This window comes from Electrona antarctica, assembly GCF_951216825.1.
Source record: "Electrona antarctica genome assembly, chromosome: 20".
Taxonomy (NCBI): Eukaryota; Metazoa; Chordata; class Actinopteri; order Myctophiformes; family Myctophidae; genus Electrona; species Electrona antarctica.
In genome coordinates, this window is record NC_136801.1 from 15,778,481 (window position 1) to 15,796,105 (window position 17,625).

The 17,625-nt window shown below is 44.1% G+C and overlaps 1 protein-coding gene across 2 annotated transcripts in view; it reads right to left on the reverse strand.

Annotated features, from left to right (window-relative positions):
* Positions 1-17,625, reverse strand: part of rps6ka3b (ribosomal protein S6 kinase, polypeptide 3b) — a 69,828-nt gene that overhangs the window by 16,678 nt on the left and 35,525 nt on the right. For both annotated transcript variants that reach the window (XM_079489531.1, XM_079489530.1), the window contains exons 3-10: positions 5,877-5,993; positions 4,907-4,988; positions 2,551-2,631; positions 2,280-2,359; positions 2,038-2,144; positions 1,095-1,132; positions 614-756; positions 55-125 (exon numbers count right to left, since the gene is read on the reverse strand). In XM_079489531.1, the coding sequence (XP_079345657.1) occupies positions 55-125; positions 614-756; positions 1,095-1,132; positions 2,038-2,144; positions 2,280-2,359; positions 2,551-2,631; positions 4,907-4,988; positions 5,877-5,993 (719 nt within the window). The remainder of the gene's footprint in view (positions 1-54; positions 126-613; positions 757-1,094; positions 1,133-2,037; positions 2,145-2,279; positions 2,360-2,550; positions 2,632-4,906; positions 4,989-5,876; positions 5,994-17,625) is intronic.

A 17,625-nucleotide genomic window follows, 5' to 3' on the forward strand; every position in this document is an offset into this window, starting at 1 on the left:
TGGAAAATCAATACAGGACAAAAAACATGTGATCACAAGGATAATGTGACTCACTTAAGGATCATGGTCATGGTTTCTTTCCGGTCCTTCCCCTGGAATGGTAGAGTTCCTGTAAGCATCTCAAACTGAGAGAGAGGGAGGGAGGGGGTAAGGTAAGTGAAGTGGCACTGTGTGTGTAACAAAACAGTATTTGTAACGCGTACAAGACAAAATAACTTAATTCGTTTTCCTAAGCGATTAGTTTTTAAATACTAATATTTCAAAAGATTTTCAAAAATGTCCCCTCTATTTAAAAATCTTTTTAAAACAAATTCTAACATTTTTCAAAGGAAATTAAAAAAAAATTCAACGAAATTACATTTTGCAGAAAGAAAGAAAGAAAGAAGTCGTTAAAATAGCAGACTTACAAGGTCTGCTATTTTCACTAGTTTGGAACGCGAAAATATATGAAATCTCTCTTTTGCGTATGGAGCCAAAACGTTCAGGAACTACCCCCCCCCCCCCCTGTTACATAAAGCTCTCACCATGAGGACGCCGTAGGACCACCAGTCTGCGCTGTGGGTGTGTCCTCTACCCCCCCCCCCCCCCCCCCCCTGTTACGTAAAGCTCTCACCATGAGGACGCCGTAGGACCACCAGTCTGCGCTGTGGGTGTGTCCTCGCCTGTTGACCACCTCAGGGGCCATGTACTCCACCGTGCCACAGAAGGAATAGGCCTTGTTCTCCTGGTCTATGGACTCCTTGCTCAGGCCAAAGTCTGCAACGCGCCATTTCATGCTTCATTAAAGATCTCCGTTGCACACCAGTGTGCAACGGAAGTGTAAATCAGGCTTTACACATCACACACACACACACACTTAGGACCATCAAGTTGCAATGAAGTCAGAAGTCAGCAACAAGGATAAATAAAACACCTAGACGCGCGCGTGCGCACACACACACACACACACACACACACACACACACACACACACACACACACACACACACACACACACACACACACACACACACACACACACACACACACACACACACACACACACACACACACACACACACACACACACACACACAGAGTGTACTATTACCTACCAGTAAGCTTGATGTGGCCGTCCTCATCCAGTAGAATGCTGAAATGACACAAATGGGTTTGTGTGTTTGGGAAGAAGAAATGCATCCAGGCATTAATAACACCAGCCGACACACTGCAGGTGCTCTGGACTAAATGTCCCTAAATGTCCCTACGTTTAGGAGTGGAAATCTGTTCTTTTCGGTAACAATCGTTGATTCGTTGTTGTCAGGGCAGAAACCTTTTTTCTTTGTGTTTTTTCGTAAATTCACGCAATACTTGATCATACTACAGCGTCACACAAAGCATCAAAAGTAGATCTGCTACTTTTGCTATTTTTGAATTTGAAATCCTGAAAAGTAACAGTTTTCCACCTGACCCAGTGGTTCTCAAAATGGGGTCCGAGGACCCTCAGGGGTCCTTGAGGGGGTTCCAGGGTGTCCCAAACTAAATTATTGAATATATATGAATATATATCAAAATTACTTCAAGTTCAACCATTTTAACCCTATGACTGAAGAAGGTTGCAAGACCGAAACATTGCCTTGACTCTAAATAAAAGCTCTTGAACCAGCAAGTGGCAGTGTGTGGGCCTCCCTAAATCATATACAAAAATAATTACACTTTCATTTTTGAAACATTTGCAATATTTCAGAACAAAACATTTTCAGATTTCAGATTTCCGCGGGGGTTGACACATGTGTGTGTGTGTTCGCGTGTGTGTGTGTGTGTGTGTGTGTGAGTGTGTGTGTGTGTGTGTGTGTGTGTTCGCGCGTGTGTGTGTGTGTGTGTGTGTGTGTGTGTGGGTGTGTGTTCACGTGTGTGTGTGTGTGTGTGTGTGTGTGTGTGTGTGTGTGTGTGTGTGTGTGTGTGTGTTCGTGTGTGTGTGTGTGTGTGTGTGTGTGTGTGTGTGTGTGTGTGTGTGTGTGTGTGTGTGTGTGTGTGTGTGTGTGTGTGTGTGCATACTTCTCTGGTTTGAGGTCTCTGTAGATGATTCCAAGGCCATGCAGGTGGTCGAGGGCCAGAGCCAGCTCTGCCAGATAGAACTTCACATCCTCCTCTGTAAACATCACCTAAACACACACATATATTACATGCATTACATATACATGTACATACAAACCAGGGTTCCAACATGTTTCTAACACACGCGCACGTGCGGGCGCGGAGACACACACACACAAGGAGCATGCACGGGGGGCTGATACCTCCTTGGAGAGACGGGTGAATAGGTCCCCCCCTCGTAGGAAGTCCAAGATCAGATAGAGCTTCCCCTCTGTTTGGAATGCTGGAGACACACACAGACACAGACACAGACACAGACAGACAGACAGACAGACAGACAGACAGACAGACGAGGAGGAAGAGAAATAAATAAAGTGATGAGTTGTGGTTGGCCCGAGCGGCAGCGTTGCTGCCGATTCCACAACAAGCAGCGTTGTGATTGGCCGAGGTGGGCGGCATGGCGCGCTGACTCACCGTAGTGCAGTTTGACGATGAAGGGGTGGTTGACCTCCACCAGAATGTCCCTCTCCATCTTGGTCCGCACACGGTCACGCACTGCGACACACATGGCAGGCGCACACACACACACACACACACACACACACACACACACACACACACACACACACACACACACACACACACACACACACACACACACACACACACACACGCACACACACACACACAGTTTATTGATGTTTTCGGTGTCTAATTGTCCCATAAGGCAGTGGTTCTCAAAGTGGTGTCCGGGACCCCCCTAGCGCTACACTCATACCAAACACAAATGACTATGTAATTGTCACCAGCAATGAAGACTAGGAAAATAGCAAAAACAACTCAGGACAATTTCTTACCATGGCTATATAAAGCTTACAGCGCTGCACAAACAACCTTGTACGTTGTGAACGTCGTGAAATCGTGAATAAAATCTCTTGAGTATATATTTTTAACACAGTAAGGCCGTAAGGGATGGGTCTGATGACAATACACGCAAATGCATACATTCATTCATTCACAGGGGTGCAGACAGACAGACAGACCGAAATAGACACAACCACACACACCCACCCGTCTTATAGAGACAAAACCGTCCCAAAATAACTCAAACCAAAACCAACCTCTCTCTATCTCTCTCTCTTCCTCATATCAATTTGCTCCGTCATTCCCTCCCTCATCACACCCCTCGTCTAGACTCGTCTCCTCTTCTCACCTCATCTGCCCTCTCCTCACACCCCCCCCACACCCCCTCCTCTCGTCTCTCCGTTCAGCCCTTCTCATCTACGTTTGGCAGGAGCGAGGCTCCCAGATGGTGATGGATGAGTAAGTGAATAAAGGGAAGAGGAGGAGGAGAAACAACAGACGGGGGCGGGTGGGAATCTGTTCCAAACGAGACAGACAGACAGACAGACAGACAGACAGACAGACAGACAGACAGACAGACAGACAGACAGACAGACAGACAGACAGACAGACAGACAGACAGACAGACAGACAGACAGACAGACAGACAGACAGACAGACAGACAGACAGACAGACAGAGAGAGAGAGAAGGGGAGATAAAGATAGAGAGAGAGAGCGAAGGGGGGGAGAGAAGGTGAGATACAGACGGAGAGAGAGAGAGAGAGAGAGAGAGAGAGAGTGAGAGAGAGAGAGAGAGAGAGAGAGAAGGAGAGGAGAGAAGGTGAGATACAGACAGAGAGAGAGAGAGAGAGCGAGAGATAGAGAGAGAGAGAGAGAGAGAGAGGAGAGGAGAGAGACTGAATAAGCTAAGAGGGAGAAATGACAGGGCCAGAGATGCTGTTGCAGTTTGTCATGGTGACCACCAGAGGGAGCATGCATATGAACTTCTCTTCAAACATTCCTCTGCCCTGTTTTTCTTCTCAGCTCATGTAATAATGTCTGCTCTCATATCAAGGTGGGACATTCCTCTTTGTGCTGTGATGACTCGCATTGCATTTCACCCTATATGGTGATTAGAGGAGTGAATTCTAGTTTTCATGTGTTCCATTTATCTTGAATTGACAATGTATTATTCACACATTATGCTACATTGATGGCCGTCTAGTCCTCAGCGTAGCACTAGCTAGCCAGTGCAGCCTGAGCCTGTAGATCGGGTGGGTGTGTCAGTAGTTAATTACTACACACAGCTGTCATTGATTGTGATTCTGTCCTCTGTTGGTATAAGGTATATAATTATGTAACATGCCTATATTGTATCAGACCTGATGAAGACCCAATGGGTTGAAACGTTCAACTGGGAGCTAAGACTGCAGTGGCCCCGGGCCCTTTCCACCGGGGTTGAACCGGTTTGGTTCTTTTCTTCCTGCTAGTTGTAAAACACTTCAGAGTGTTTCCACTGAAAATGTGTTGGTTCAGAACTGGAACCAAATAAATATTAGTTATTTTCTTGCCCTGAACTGGGAACCAATGTGGGCGTGTCACTATTGTACAGGTTGGAAGATGCAGATGCAACATAAACATGGCAAAAGCAAGTGAAGAATCATCATTAAAAAAAAGAAAAGAAAAGGGCAACTCCTTCGGGCTCTAACCATTCATCTATATGCCCCGCTCAATTATGCTTACACTGGTCTGGAAATGCAAGCCGGTTCACAGCCAGTTCCACAAAAGCACTAAGGTTCCAGGAATCTAGAACGGAACGGAACCAGTTCTACAACTAGTTCTAGAACTAGAACCAGTTTTAGTTCTTTTGGTGGAAAAGGGTCCTGTGTGTGCATTTCCCTTGCTTCTCCATGACTTGCATTGACAAAATGGAGGAGGGTAACACAATAATAACACAAGCTATAGGGTAGAAAATAACACACACACCTTTGAGCGTGGCTTTCTTAAGCACCTTCATGGCGTACAGCTGGCCTGCATCTGGCCCTGTGGTCTTCTTCACCAGAAACACCTACACACGTGCACATGCACACACACCGAGAGAGAAAGTTAGTGTGTGTGTGTGTGTTCTCTGTGCACGTGTATTTGTGTGTGTGTGTGTGTGTGTGTGTGTGTGTGTGTGTGTGTGTGTGTGTGTTAATTGTTGTTTGCAGATGAGCTGTTCATCCATCCTGCTAATGTCCAGCAGAGATAAACAGGAGTGAATGGGGACATTAATCTGTGTATATGCGTCATGACCCATTTATTTTATTATGGTAATCCAAACAACACATACACGAGCAGATTCTTTTTGTAAAGCAAGTTTGAGCACCAAGAAAATAAATACAGAAACTGGATGTAGTTTTATTATTATTATTATCTGCACCATGTCATAAGAACTCAGCAGTACCACCATCTGTCAGCGACATGCCAAAGACGTTTTTTGAATAAAAGATTGGGCTGAGCGCAATCCCTCTCTCTCTGAGCGACTACAAACAAACACTACCAGATGACAATGAATTAATGCAGTGTGACACTGTGTCTGTCGCCAGAAACTGTGAAATCTCTGAAACAAATTAAGTCAAAGCAGATTGGATGATCTGTGGTTAAAAACGAAAACTAGAAAATCACCGTTACAGCACTGTATACAGTTCAGAACTCAAGAGTTCCATCCGTAAGCCTATAAGCCGAAAAAATAGCAGATCTACGAGCTCACTTAGAGATCAGCAATTCTCTGGTGCATGACACCAAGCATAAATCATGTTTAACTCTAATTTACAGTAACCTGTAAATGTCTTGTCCTAATCCTAACCCCACTTTTCCTAATTGCAAACGTTTTCCAACCATAAAACCATAAAATAAATTCTCACAATGTCTTGTTTCTCTACTATAGAAGTAATACACACACGCAGTCACGCACCTTGCCAAAGGAGCCCTGGCCCAGTACTTTGCGGAGTTCAAACTGTCGTGGGTCGCCCTTTTCGGATCCCTCCTTCACAAGATGAGTTATGTTGATTTCCTTTACCATGACATCGTCCTGCAACACACACACACACAGGCACACTGGTAAACACACAGAGGAAATACAATACGTTGGATTTGTTTAATTTAGGGCTGGGAGGCCTGGGACCATATGAGCATTTCATGGTTTCAAGAATGGCTACCTTGCTACATCATACATTAATTAAGCCAGCAAAAAATGGTTAATAAAAGGGACAAGGACAGGCCCAGGCTGGCCTAGCGGTCCAGGCACCTAGGCTGCTAATCCAGCCTGATCCGCAGGTTCGACTCCCGATTCCAACGACCTTTGCTGCGTGTCACTCCCCATCTCTCTCCCCCCATTTCCTGTCAGCTTACTGTATTCTATTAGATAAAGGCCCAAAAAGGCCCAAAAATATCTTTACAAAAACAAAAAAACAGACAGATACAGACTAGGTCTCCATATATGGGCATAAAAGGGACACAGGAAGACAGACAGATACAGAGAGAGATCTCCATATATGGGCATAAAAGGGACACAGGTAGACAGACAGATACAGAGAGAGATCTCCAGATATGTGCACAAAAGAGACACAGACAGACGGGTACAACGGGTATTCTGACAAAGCCCCCGACTCGACACCATTGGTCGGATCGGCTTATTAAGTGGTCAAGCGCATTTGTGGTCAAGGCCGATTCCACGAGGAGGGAGCTTCATTAGTGAACCCACAAGCCACAACTTTGTTCCGGTCCAGGCCCTGCATGGCTACTCTAGACTCAGAGCACTGTTTCCTAAACACTGGCTCGGGATCGGGAACACATTTTTATGGGTCACGAGAAAATACCCCTGTATTTTTTGTTTCCTCCATTTCGTTAAATTAAATGATTTTTCTAAATTATTTCACGAATAAATGTAAAAAAAAAATCTAAAAACCAATAACCGATCAGATAAAAAAAATCTTTTGAGTCTCGAGTTAATATGCGGTTGGGGCGCTGCAATGGTATTACTCTCCAAATCTCCAAAGTGTGATAGGATTTGTTTTTTACATTAATGCAAAATAATAATAATAATAATCCTATCACACAAAGACACTACTTGAACGCTATAGCAGCATCCCTATTCTTTTTCTGATCAAGGTCTTTTTATTGGTTTTACATAACATCCAAAAACCCACAAGGAAAAGAAATATACAAGAAAAGAAAAATAGATTGCACTAGAGGGTTCACTACAGTTTCTGCTTCCATGTTCTCCACAATAAAATGAAACGTTGCCAGGTTGTATAGAAGTTCGATATGGATCTCTATTCTGAGGAGAACTTTAGCCAAAAATAGCAGATCTACAAGCTTACAATGCCTTGCAGGAGGTTTGGTTTGTAGAGGGGGAAAAAATGCTTAAAGTACAGAGTCAAAGGTCAAGTACTGTATACCAAGTATTGACAGTTAAATTAAGTGGTTAAATTAAATGTCTGAAAATAAATCCAACATGCTCTGATGACAGTGCTGTAAAACAAGTCTATAAAGCCATCTATGAAATGTATGAAAAGGTTTATTCCGCAACACAGTTTTATACAATATGTACTTAAGTAGTGGGGATCCCTGCTTCATCTCACTCTCTCAGATAAGGGGGTCCTTGTCGTTGAAGACCCCTGCTTTACTCCCCCGTAGCAGCACCGCACCCTAGTTGCCACCGAACGCAATAATACATTTTAATTTGGGCATCCTTGACATGAAAATGTTTTGACAACCACTGGTTTAAACGGCATTAGGAAGCAAGACCAAATAAGCAAATACAAATTTAAAAAGCAACCCACAACTACCACTATTTACAAGAGACTTTACAGAAAAACAAACCCAAAGTGGCTTATAATAATTAGACCTGGCAACACTGAACACTGCGGTACCATGGTAAATTCTCCTCTGATGGGTGGACTGACAGGTTCTAGCCCTGGGATTGGTCTAGGTTGCTGTGCTCCTTCCCACTCCCAGGTGTTATGCATGATCATTAATCAATGATTTGTGTATATATTTGCTCTTTTTTTCTGTCCTTGTAATATTTGCCTGATGAAGACCTAGTCGGTCGAAACGTTGCAATTTGTTGCCTTAAAATAAAGTAAGTCTCGGAGCTCTACAAACTGGTGTGCGGATGTTCTTCCTCTTCCTTGATGTTAACACTGAACACTGCCCATGAACCTGATATTACAGCATGAAATGAAAGCACACCGAGTGGGTGAAAATGAACACTGTGAACCCTCCTTCTGTGGCTCTGTGAGTGACTAATGACATCGCTGCTGTCAGCCAGGCAGAAACCTCTATCTCTACCACACTTTTTGCGTGTTTTCATAGATCAACGCCCTGCTTGATCATACTACAGTGTCACACAAAAGCATCAAAAGTAGCAGATCAGCACGTGATTTTTGAGCTTGTACAGTAGGTCTGCTCCTTTTGAACTTGAATCCTGAAAAGTTTTGGACATATGAGGTTTCCACTGTGACCCGACGGGGACGATATCACACTTACACAATACTGTGTGTGTGACTGTGTGTGTGTGTGAGTGTGAGTGTGAGTGTGAGTGTGAGTGTGAGTGTGAGTGTGTGTGTGTGTGTGTCCGTCTCTGTGTGATTGTGCGTATAGTACAACATTCATCTTTCTCTGGCTCTGCTCTCTAGCTCATATATTGCCTCCCAGACAGCTGTTGTTGCAGAGTGTTGCTGGTAGAAATCACAAGTAATAAACAGAACATGCAAAAAGCAGGGAAGACAAACGGTCTCTCATTATGTCTCTCCTCCGCTTGCCTCCAGCATGGTTCTCTCTCTCTCTCTATCTCTCTCTCTCTCCTGCATTTTGATCTCTCTCTCTCTCGCATTTTGTGTTCACTCACGCACACACCATCTTTTCTCCACTGTTGTTTTCTTTGATCTCGTCAATGGCAGTGTACGTGTTGTGCACCTACAGTTGGAGGCCATCGATATTGTCCTTTTCTTTTTGCTGAGGTTTGCGTGATCTGCGCAAAAGGACAGTTAACCCATTTTGGGCGGGAACCCCTTTTGGTGTTTTAAACTATGTTATAATTTAGCTATTGAAAAATAGCAGATCTACAAGCTCATAGCGCGCCACCGAGTGGCGCGCTATGAGCTTGTAGGTCTGCTATTTTTGAAAAATCGTGAAAATATTTATTTCAGAAAACTGGAGGATTTAGAAGGATTTTTTTAAATTTTGAGGTCAGGCCTAAATGGGTCAAATGATAAGGGACAATATCGGTGGCACCCAACTGTACATATTCTCACAGCTCCTTTCTAATTTACACCCTGCCTCCTCCTTGTTTTTGCTTCGCCTTTCTCTCTTCTTCTCCTCCACCACCCTCTTACATTTTCACTTTTTCAGCTCTACGCTCTAGGGAGCTGCAACTGTCAACTGTCTTCTAAATCCAGTGTTCCGCAAAGTGAGTAAGTGACCCAGGGGTCCTTGAAGGTAGGATGTTCCAGGGGGTCCCCAGCTAAATGTGTCATTACAGCATCACAATCATTTTAACCACTTTATCCATTTATACGTTTTCTATTGAGAAGTAGCAGATGTACAAGTTCACATGCAGTGCATCACTTCATGCATTTGGAGCATCACTTCGTGCCACACTGCGAGCTTGTACATCTGCTATTTTTTTTATTTTTTATAAATGGCAAGTGGTGCTTTTATATAGTAGTGGGGCAGATAACATGCAAAGTACAGGTGAATCATTCACTTGCGGATACAAGCAGGGGGTGGGGGGTGGCTAATGTAGTAGCCAGGGCACACTGGTGGCACCGCTGCTGTAAAACTCAGCATAGGGTTCAGTATCAGCTGAGTAATTAGTTTGGTGTAGCTAAATATTAACTTCAGTGTCCCAAATGTTGTCTAATAAGCCTCGCATCAGTTAGCTAGTGTAGATTACATGTAGTTTACCATGTATGATGTTCAGTTAGACAGCCGCGCCTGAATTGACAAATATGCCAGCGCGGGAGAGCAGAGCCAAGGGTAAGGGGGCTATACATGACTTATACATGACTCATTCATGGACTTACCCAGATGGTGTACAGATCGCACAGGACTTAAATGATACTGTATGAACGATCGGGCTAGGTGTAGATACTATATTTTATTGTCGAATCTAGTCGTATCCCATACCTTATTGTGAATGATGGCGGTAAAAGGATAACCCCTTTGCCTTGATTCACTGAACACTGAAGATGCAGGACCACCTAAATTCAAGACTGACTGGAGCAGAAAAGACTGCCAAGAGAAGAATAGTAAAGAGCTCTCCATCACCACATGCACGACAATCACAACAACAACTAATCTTCCCCTGGTGGTGGCATTGACATTTTAATCACTTTATCCATTTATACATTGGCTAAGTATTCAAAAATAGCAGGTGTACGAGGTGCTATCTATTAACTAGGATTCTCTCTAATCCCAAATCTCCCCCTCCCTCCCTCCCTGGTTTCTAACTTTGGCTATATCTTCACTTCTCATCTCTCCATCATTTTGCACCTCTCTCCCACCCCCTCTATGCACGCACAGGCACACACACACACACACACACACACACACACACACACACACACACACACACACACACACACACACACACACACACACACACACACACACACACACACACACACACACACACACACACACACACACACACACACACACACACACACACACACACACACACACACACACACACACACACACACACACACACACACACACACAATCTGCTCATTTCACATTGTGTGTCATTGACATCCAGAAATGGAACAGCACTCTTCCCATATGCAAATACATCCCCAGTGGCAGTAATGAGCTTCAGCTGCACTTCAAACTGCATAATAGGCCTAGTTTTTTCTCCATTTATATCAGCGGTAACTTGTACAAATGGTTTGAAATTTCAAGGATCGCCATGAAGGTCCTTTTTACACCCATGGGGATGCGACACGAACTAACAAACATGGAAATTGCAATGTGATTATTTCTCGTCTACCTATTAGTGATGCCTCATTCGATATACGTTGATGATTTTATTCTCTCATAACTCATAGCATAACCCTTACGGTTCCATTTCGTTTCCACACCCCAGTGTGTGTCTGTGTGTCTGAATTAGATGGAGTCTGACAGAGAATCAGAGTGCCAGGATGCGTGCGCGCGCGCACACGCACACACACACACACACACACACACACGGTTTAATCCGCTGCTACAGGTACAGAACGCTAGGTACTGCGCTACATGCTAAGCGCTACCATCTGTCTGTACGTACGTCAGTTGGCATGAGGCTAAAGGCCAACAGAAACAACTTCACATCATGATGACACACACACACACACGGTAACAGCTGGACCGAACTGCTCCCGTGTATGCGTGAAGAAAGCGTCAAAGAACATTTGAAAATATATGATGAAAAAGATATGCGAGTACTTTTTCCACCACTGAGTAGCATTCAGAAGCAGAACAGATGGTCACTCGGCCGTCGTATAATCACACTCCCGAAACACAGGAGCCAATTACCCTAATCACTCTACCATCTGATTTAATCAAACACACATGGAAAGGATAACAACATTAATTACATGACATTATTACACCATTCCGTCACAGATGGACCAGACAGAAGATCCTCTAGACGCATACGTGGAATGATATCCAATTATCAATTAGGCAATGGAGTAAGCCGACTAGTCTCCCATTGCAGGTTCAATGTGAATTGAACCGGCAATGAACATGCAAAAAACACTGTCTCAGTGACAGTGTTTACGATTTTATTAATAATTTCCTCCTTGTCTCTGTCGGGTGGAAACCTCATATGTTATGTTATGTTATGTTCAAAACATTTCAAATTCAAATTCAAGAACAACAGAAATAGCAGATCTACAAGCTCAAAATGTGTTTCGAGCTTGTGGATCTGCTACTTTTGATGCTTTTGCGTGACACTGTAGTATGATCAAGTAGGGCATTAATTTTAATTTAAAACAAACACACACACACACACACAATAAGCTAAAATATGGAGACAAGAGATCTCTGCCTTACAGCAACGATATATTTTTCATGAACGGAAATCCCTCACACTGCTTTTGCTCGGCAGAAGCAGTTTTGATTCAATTTGACAGACGTTTTGGTCACTATGTCCCTGGCCTGTACCATTCTTTTCGGGTGAATGATCTCACACATCAGTGCTTACATTTCCATGTAGCTTTCAGGTAGTTTTGCTACTTTTATGTGGCTCGGAATCTCGACAAAAGCTGCGTCGCTGCATTTTCAGTGCCACATCAACATAGAAGCACAACCCGAGTTTTGAGGGCCGTTTCATCCATTACATGGCATCTCCCTCTATGTGTAGCTACGCATTTCAGACTTTTGAGTGGACTCCAATCACTCAATAGCATCACAGGCTGAAAGTCTAATGGTTCAGGAAACACCTAATGAATGAGAGCTTGTGCTCTGGCACAGGAAATATCCTCTCAAATATCAAAGAATGAAGTCACCATAATGGAAATATAATATTATATGTCCATTATGGATTTATAGGACCTATAGCACATAACAATGGACATAATTATGTACACACACAGCACACAATGAATGGACAGCAAGCTCACACGTTTTCATTTCATTGAAATGAAAGATTTCAAGGACCACACAAAATTATTTCCAATTTTGAGGTAGACCACTACCTCAAAAATATTTGAGGTAGTGGCCCCTCACTTTGAGAACCAATGGACTAGGATTTTAGCTTGTATGCACTATGCACTCACTGGTGCCACAGTCGGCAGTGTACAAGCTAATGTTAGCACACGTCAGCGTTGGAAAACGGCCAGGGGTCACGGTAACTAAACCCCCTCTCTACTAACTTCACAACCATCTCACCGCTCACCCACACACAAACATACTGTACACTGTAAACGTCCTGGGTGATAATTTAACTCTGTGTCTATTTAACTTAGCACTGGAAACAACTGGGGGGTCGTGGTGGTAACTCGAACCCCCAAAGGCTAACGTCCCAACTATCTCAGCGCTCCACACACACAGCCACACACGCAACACACTGTACACAATGCTAATTTAACCGTCAGGGTTCAATGAACAGTCAGGATTTCAATGTGTATTTACACAATTTCTCTCAACTCCTTTCCAGAACTTGGATTTGAGGGATGCCTCCAAAAGTAAAGTAGATTATCCACACCTAAATTCCTATTGTATGTATTGATTATTAAAAAGATAATAGATTTTAATAAAATAATTTCAAAAATACCCAAATCAGTCACAGGACATGTTGCACAGATGTGTCGGATGCTTGTAGATCAGCTATTTTGTACTTGTACTTGAAATTGAGTAATCAGACTAATGAAATTAGTCGATCATATGAATCAATTTGAAAATGTTTGCCTCTTTCATTAACCCATTTAGACGTGAGGTTTTTGGGTTAGGGTTAGCCTTTAGTAAAAAAAAAACTTTGTTACCTAAATTAAAATGTATAGGTGTATCAGGTCTAAATGGGTATATAAAAGAGAATACAAATAAAACAATTTATCAAAAGTTGCTTCTCGAAAATTCTAAAAAGTATTCAAAAGTACGCAAAACTTGTTAATACAGCATCACGATCATTTTAACCACATTATCTATATTTTATATGTTGGCTAGTCAAAATTAGCAGATATACAAGTTCACATTGTATCACTTAGTTAGTTCCGCACTGCGAGCTTGTAGATCTTCTATTTTTGAACAAAAAATATATTGAAAGTATAGGAACATTCAACATTATGAGTAATTGTGATGTTTAAAAAACCCACACAAATCTTCTCTTCTGGCAGTCCCCTGGCACAAATAAAATATACAAATTAAATAAAAAGTTGCTTAAGGAAAAAAAATAGTACTAGAATAATCTCTACTCGTATCATGGATAGTGTGCATGCACAGGGGAGAACTCACAGAGACACTTGGGTGCGGGGGTCCCCAGCAGCCTAGCCGCCGAGCCCCAGCCTTCCCTCTACACAGCCCGACGCCAAAACGCTCTGCAAAGATACAACCGGGCCGCGACACGCCATCTGCCAGATTCCGCTGGTTCCTCTGCTCACGCCCCCCACCCCGTTGCGGAAGCCACCGGTGGCGGTCGTCTGTCCCCGACGACGCGAGCCGCCGCTTGAGGCCCTTCAGCCGGTCCCTCAGCCCTCGGGCCAGAGCGACCACATACGTGCCCGGCGCCTTGGTGGCCTCTGTCATGGTGATGTGCCGTGACCCGTGTGTCATGGCATGTCAATTGTTGTCGAAGGTCAAAGAGAGAGAGAGAGAGAGAGGGCCTTGAACGAGGAGAAGTACGATGTTGTTGAGAGTGCAGGCTGTGTTGTGTTGTGTTCAGAGTCAGGATGCCACAGTGTGACTGAGAGAGGTGTGTGTGTGTGTGTATATACAGGAATGGGGTCCCCTCCTTACTGGACGTGGTGTATTGGTATTGGTCAGAGAGGACACTGGGTATGACAGCGTGTGTGTGTGCATGTGTGTGTGTGTGTGTGTGTGTGGGAGGGGGGGATCTCCTGGTCACCTGATGGAAACATAGGGTGTAAGGGTTACTGCGGGGGCTTTCAGGGGGATCCCACCGCTTCAAATCCTAATATGAGAGCCGACACTCGCCCCCACCCCCCCGAATGCCTGGGTTTCCCCTCACACTGGGACACGTTGCTGTCGGGCAGAAACCTCTTATCTTTGATATCTCCATATTCTAACATTTTTGTGGGTTTTCTTTCGTGCAGAAAATAGTGAGCTGAGAAAACAGGCTTGAAAGGTTCACTTCTGTGGACTCTAACATTACACCTAGCTACATGTTTAAGCATTTATTGTCTCCACCAGGCCAAAGGCATGGGGAGAGAGTATGTTTTGCACTCTGTCCGTGTGTCCGTCCTTCCGTCCGTCCTTCTGTCCGTCCGTTATCAGCTAATCTCCGGCACCGTTGTCCCGATCCATGCCAAACTGTGCACACACACTCCCTGGATGCCAACTACGAACCTCTGCTATAACGGCCTGTTATAGCGCCACCATGAGGCCGATTTAGGCAAAACACATTTCTGTAGATAACTCGTACACATTTTATCCATACATCACACAATTCGGTATACACTATCTCCATAGTCATGTGATCAACACGGATCTGCACAATTTCCCATCTTCCATCCTGATTGGCTAAGATTGGCTTCCAAAGCTCACATGATTGGTCTGTTTCGAACAAAATGCCACAAATCACAAACACAGTGTCCAATTTCCATGAAATTATACACACACATTTCCACTAGGCCGAGGATGACATGCCACAATTTTTCCCCCCAAATCAGCCTCACGGTGGCGCTATAACAGGCCAATTACTGTTTTTACCTATAACTGCATCGATCTGTATACAACTTATGTATGCGCAATCCCTAGAGGCCATGGAAAAACATTTTCCCTGCATCCCTCCACATCTGCCGGTTATAGCGCCACCATGAGGCCGATTTCTGCAAAACACATTGTTTATGTTAGTCGCACAGATTTCATCCAAATCTCATGCAAATCGGTACACATGATCTCTGTAGTCATGAGATCAAGACGAGCCTGTTGAATTTCTCAGATTCTACACTGATTAGCTAAGATTGCCTTCCAAAGTTTTCAGGAGTAGCCCGTTTTGTACAAAATGCTGCACATGTCCTGCTCATCCAGAATTCTATCCTCAGAGATGCTATGAGTGATCTGGCTCTGCATTTCCTCAACAAAATGAAGAAAATTGTTGCAAGAAACAAACAAACAAACAAAACAACATGTTTATATTACTCCTAAACATTTTGCCAAACATCACACACACTCCTATCCTCCTGGTGGAGACCTGTGCCCAGAAGGGCACTTTTTCTAGTTTCATATTATTTACATGTCGATTTCAGCTCAGACATTTATTTCAGACATGCTCTAGTATGTGAAGAGTCTGCCCGTGTGCTATTAACTCATTTTGAAGGGGGAAAAAAATAATAATAATGTTTTTCTCCTCTGGTGAAAAGCTGGAGGTTGCGTGATGGCAGATTGTCACATATATTAAGAGTGACAATCCATATAATACTTCCCTATAACCTCTAACATTCTCTGTGAGGACATTTGGTCAGAACACACACCCACACACCCACAGTGCAATAATGAATTGCACATACTAGCTGAACAACACTGATTGAATAGTCACCATGCAAGCACACAAACGCATGCGCACAAACGCATGCGCACAGGCACACGCACACATTCTTAATTAATTGCACAGACTAGCTGAACATTCATGTAATAGTCAGCGCACGCACACGCGCACGCGCACACGCACACGCACACGCACACACACAATGAATGCAGGTCATTCACAGGATATGTACCATAGCTGGGATTACCTCCACCTGTTGTGAAGGGAATATCACCTTCCCTGTGTGTGTGTGTGTGTGTGTGTGTGTGTGTGTGTGTGTGTGTGTGTGTGTGTGTGTTCGTGTGTGTGTGTGAGTGTATGTGTGTGAGTGTGCGTGTGTGGAGACTGGAGAGCATAGCTCTGCCCTGCCGGAAGAGAACAGGCTGTCCTGGGCGGCACTTTTGAGTGAAGTGACCCTCATTTTTTTTGTGCTTTTTGTTTTTCTTGTCTGAGCAGAGTGCAGTGAATGTGTTTTTGTGGTGATGTTGGCTGCAAGGAGCTCCTAAATGTGCGCCTGGACCCTGTTGTTGAGCTCCCGTAAAGCCCTCTCTGCAACGTAACAACAGCTGGGTAGAAGTCGGTGGAATCCCACGTCGACCATGACTGAAAAAGGTTGATCGTCGAGTGCAACAAACTCCATGACTCGAGTGGTTATTGATTTTGCCTTCGGGGTGTCACGACAGAATAGTTTGGTTTTGTCAAATGCCTCCTGAACAGACAGCTGTGATGAAGGACGGGGTGGACGGCTCGTGGTTGTTCTTTTGTTCGCATCACTCTGTGCAGCAGTCAACCCATTGTACTTTTTGTATTGTACTCGCAGGGCTCCATTTTCGTCACCGCTAAACCCCTTATTCCTGAACTTCTTTGCCTTTTTTTACTATTTTGCTGAATAGTTAAAATGGCCAGTCTACAAGCTCACAACGTGTCAATGTAGATTGGCTAGTTGAACTATTCAAAAATGTTTTTAAAAATAGTAAAAAAAAAAGGCAAAGAAGTTTAGGGATAAAAGGGGTTTAGTGGTGACGAAAATGGAGCCCTCAGTGTTTTCCCTTCAGGTGTTTTTTTAAGTTTGTAGTACTAGACCCGTGCCTGGCTGTAGAGCACTGAGTCGGCAATGATGGAAGTTGGAGATCCATGCCCCACCCGGCTATGCAATACCTGTTGTACCCGGTCCACCCATCTGTCCGTGTTCCTTTTATGCCCATATATGGAGATTTCTGTATCTGTCTCTCTGTGTCCCTTTATTCCTATATATGGAGTTCTGTGTCAGGCATGCCCAGATATTAAGTGTTGTGACGTTAGAACAGGCCAGCTCCATATATGGAGATATAGGGGTGATCAGGTCCAGAGCCCGGGCAGAAGCCTTTGTGGCGGTTCTGGACAACCGTGGGTCCGACCGACTCGACAGCGGGCACTGCACTCCCTGTGGGGGTGTGGAACGTGTGTCGAATTTGAACTCGGCTATACATAG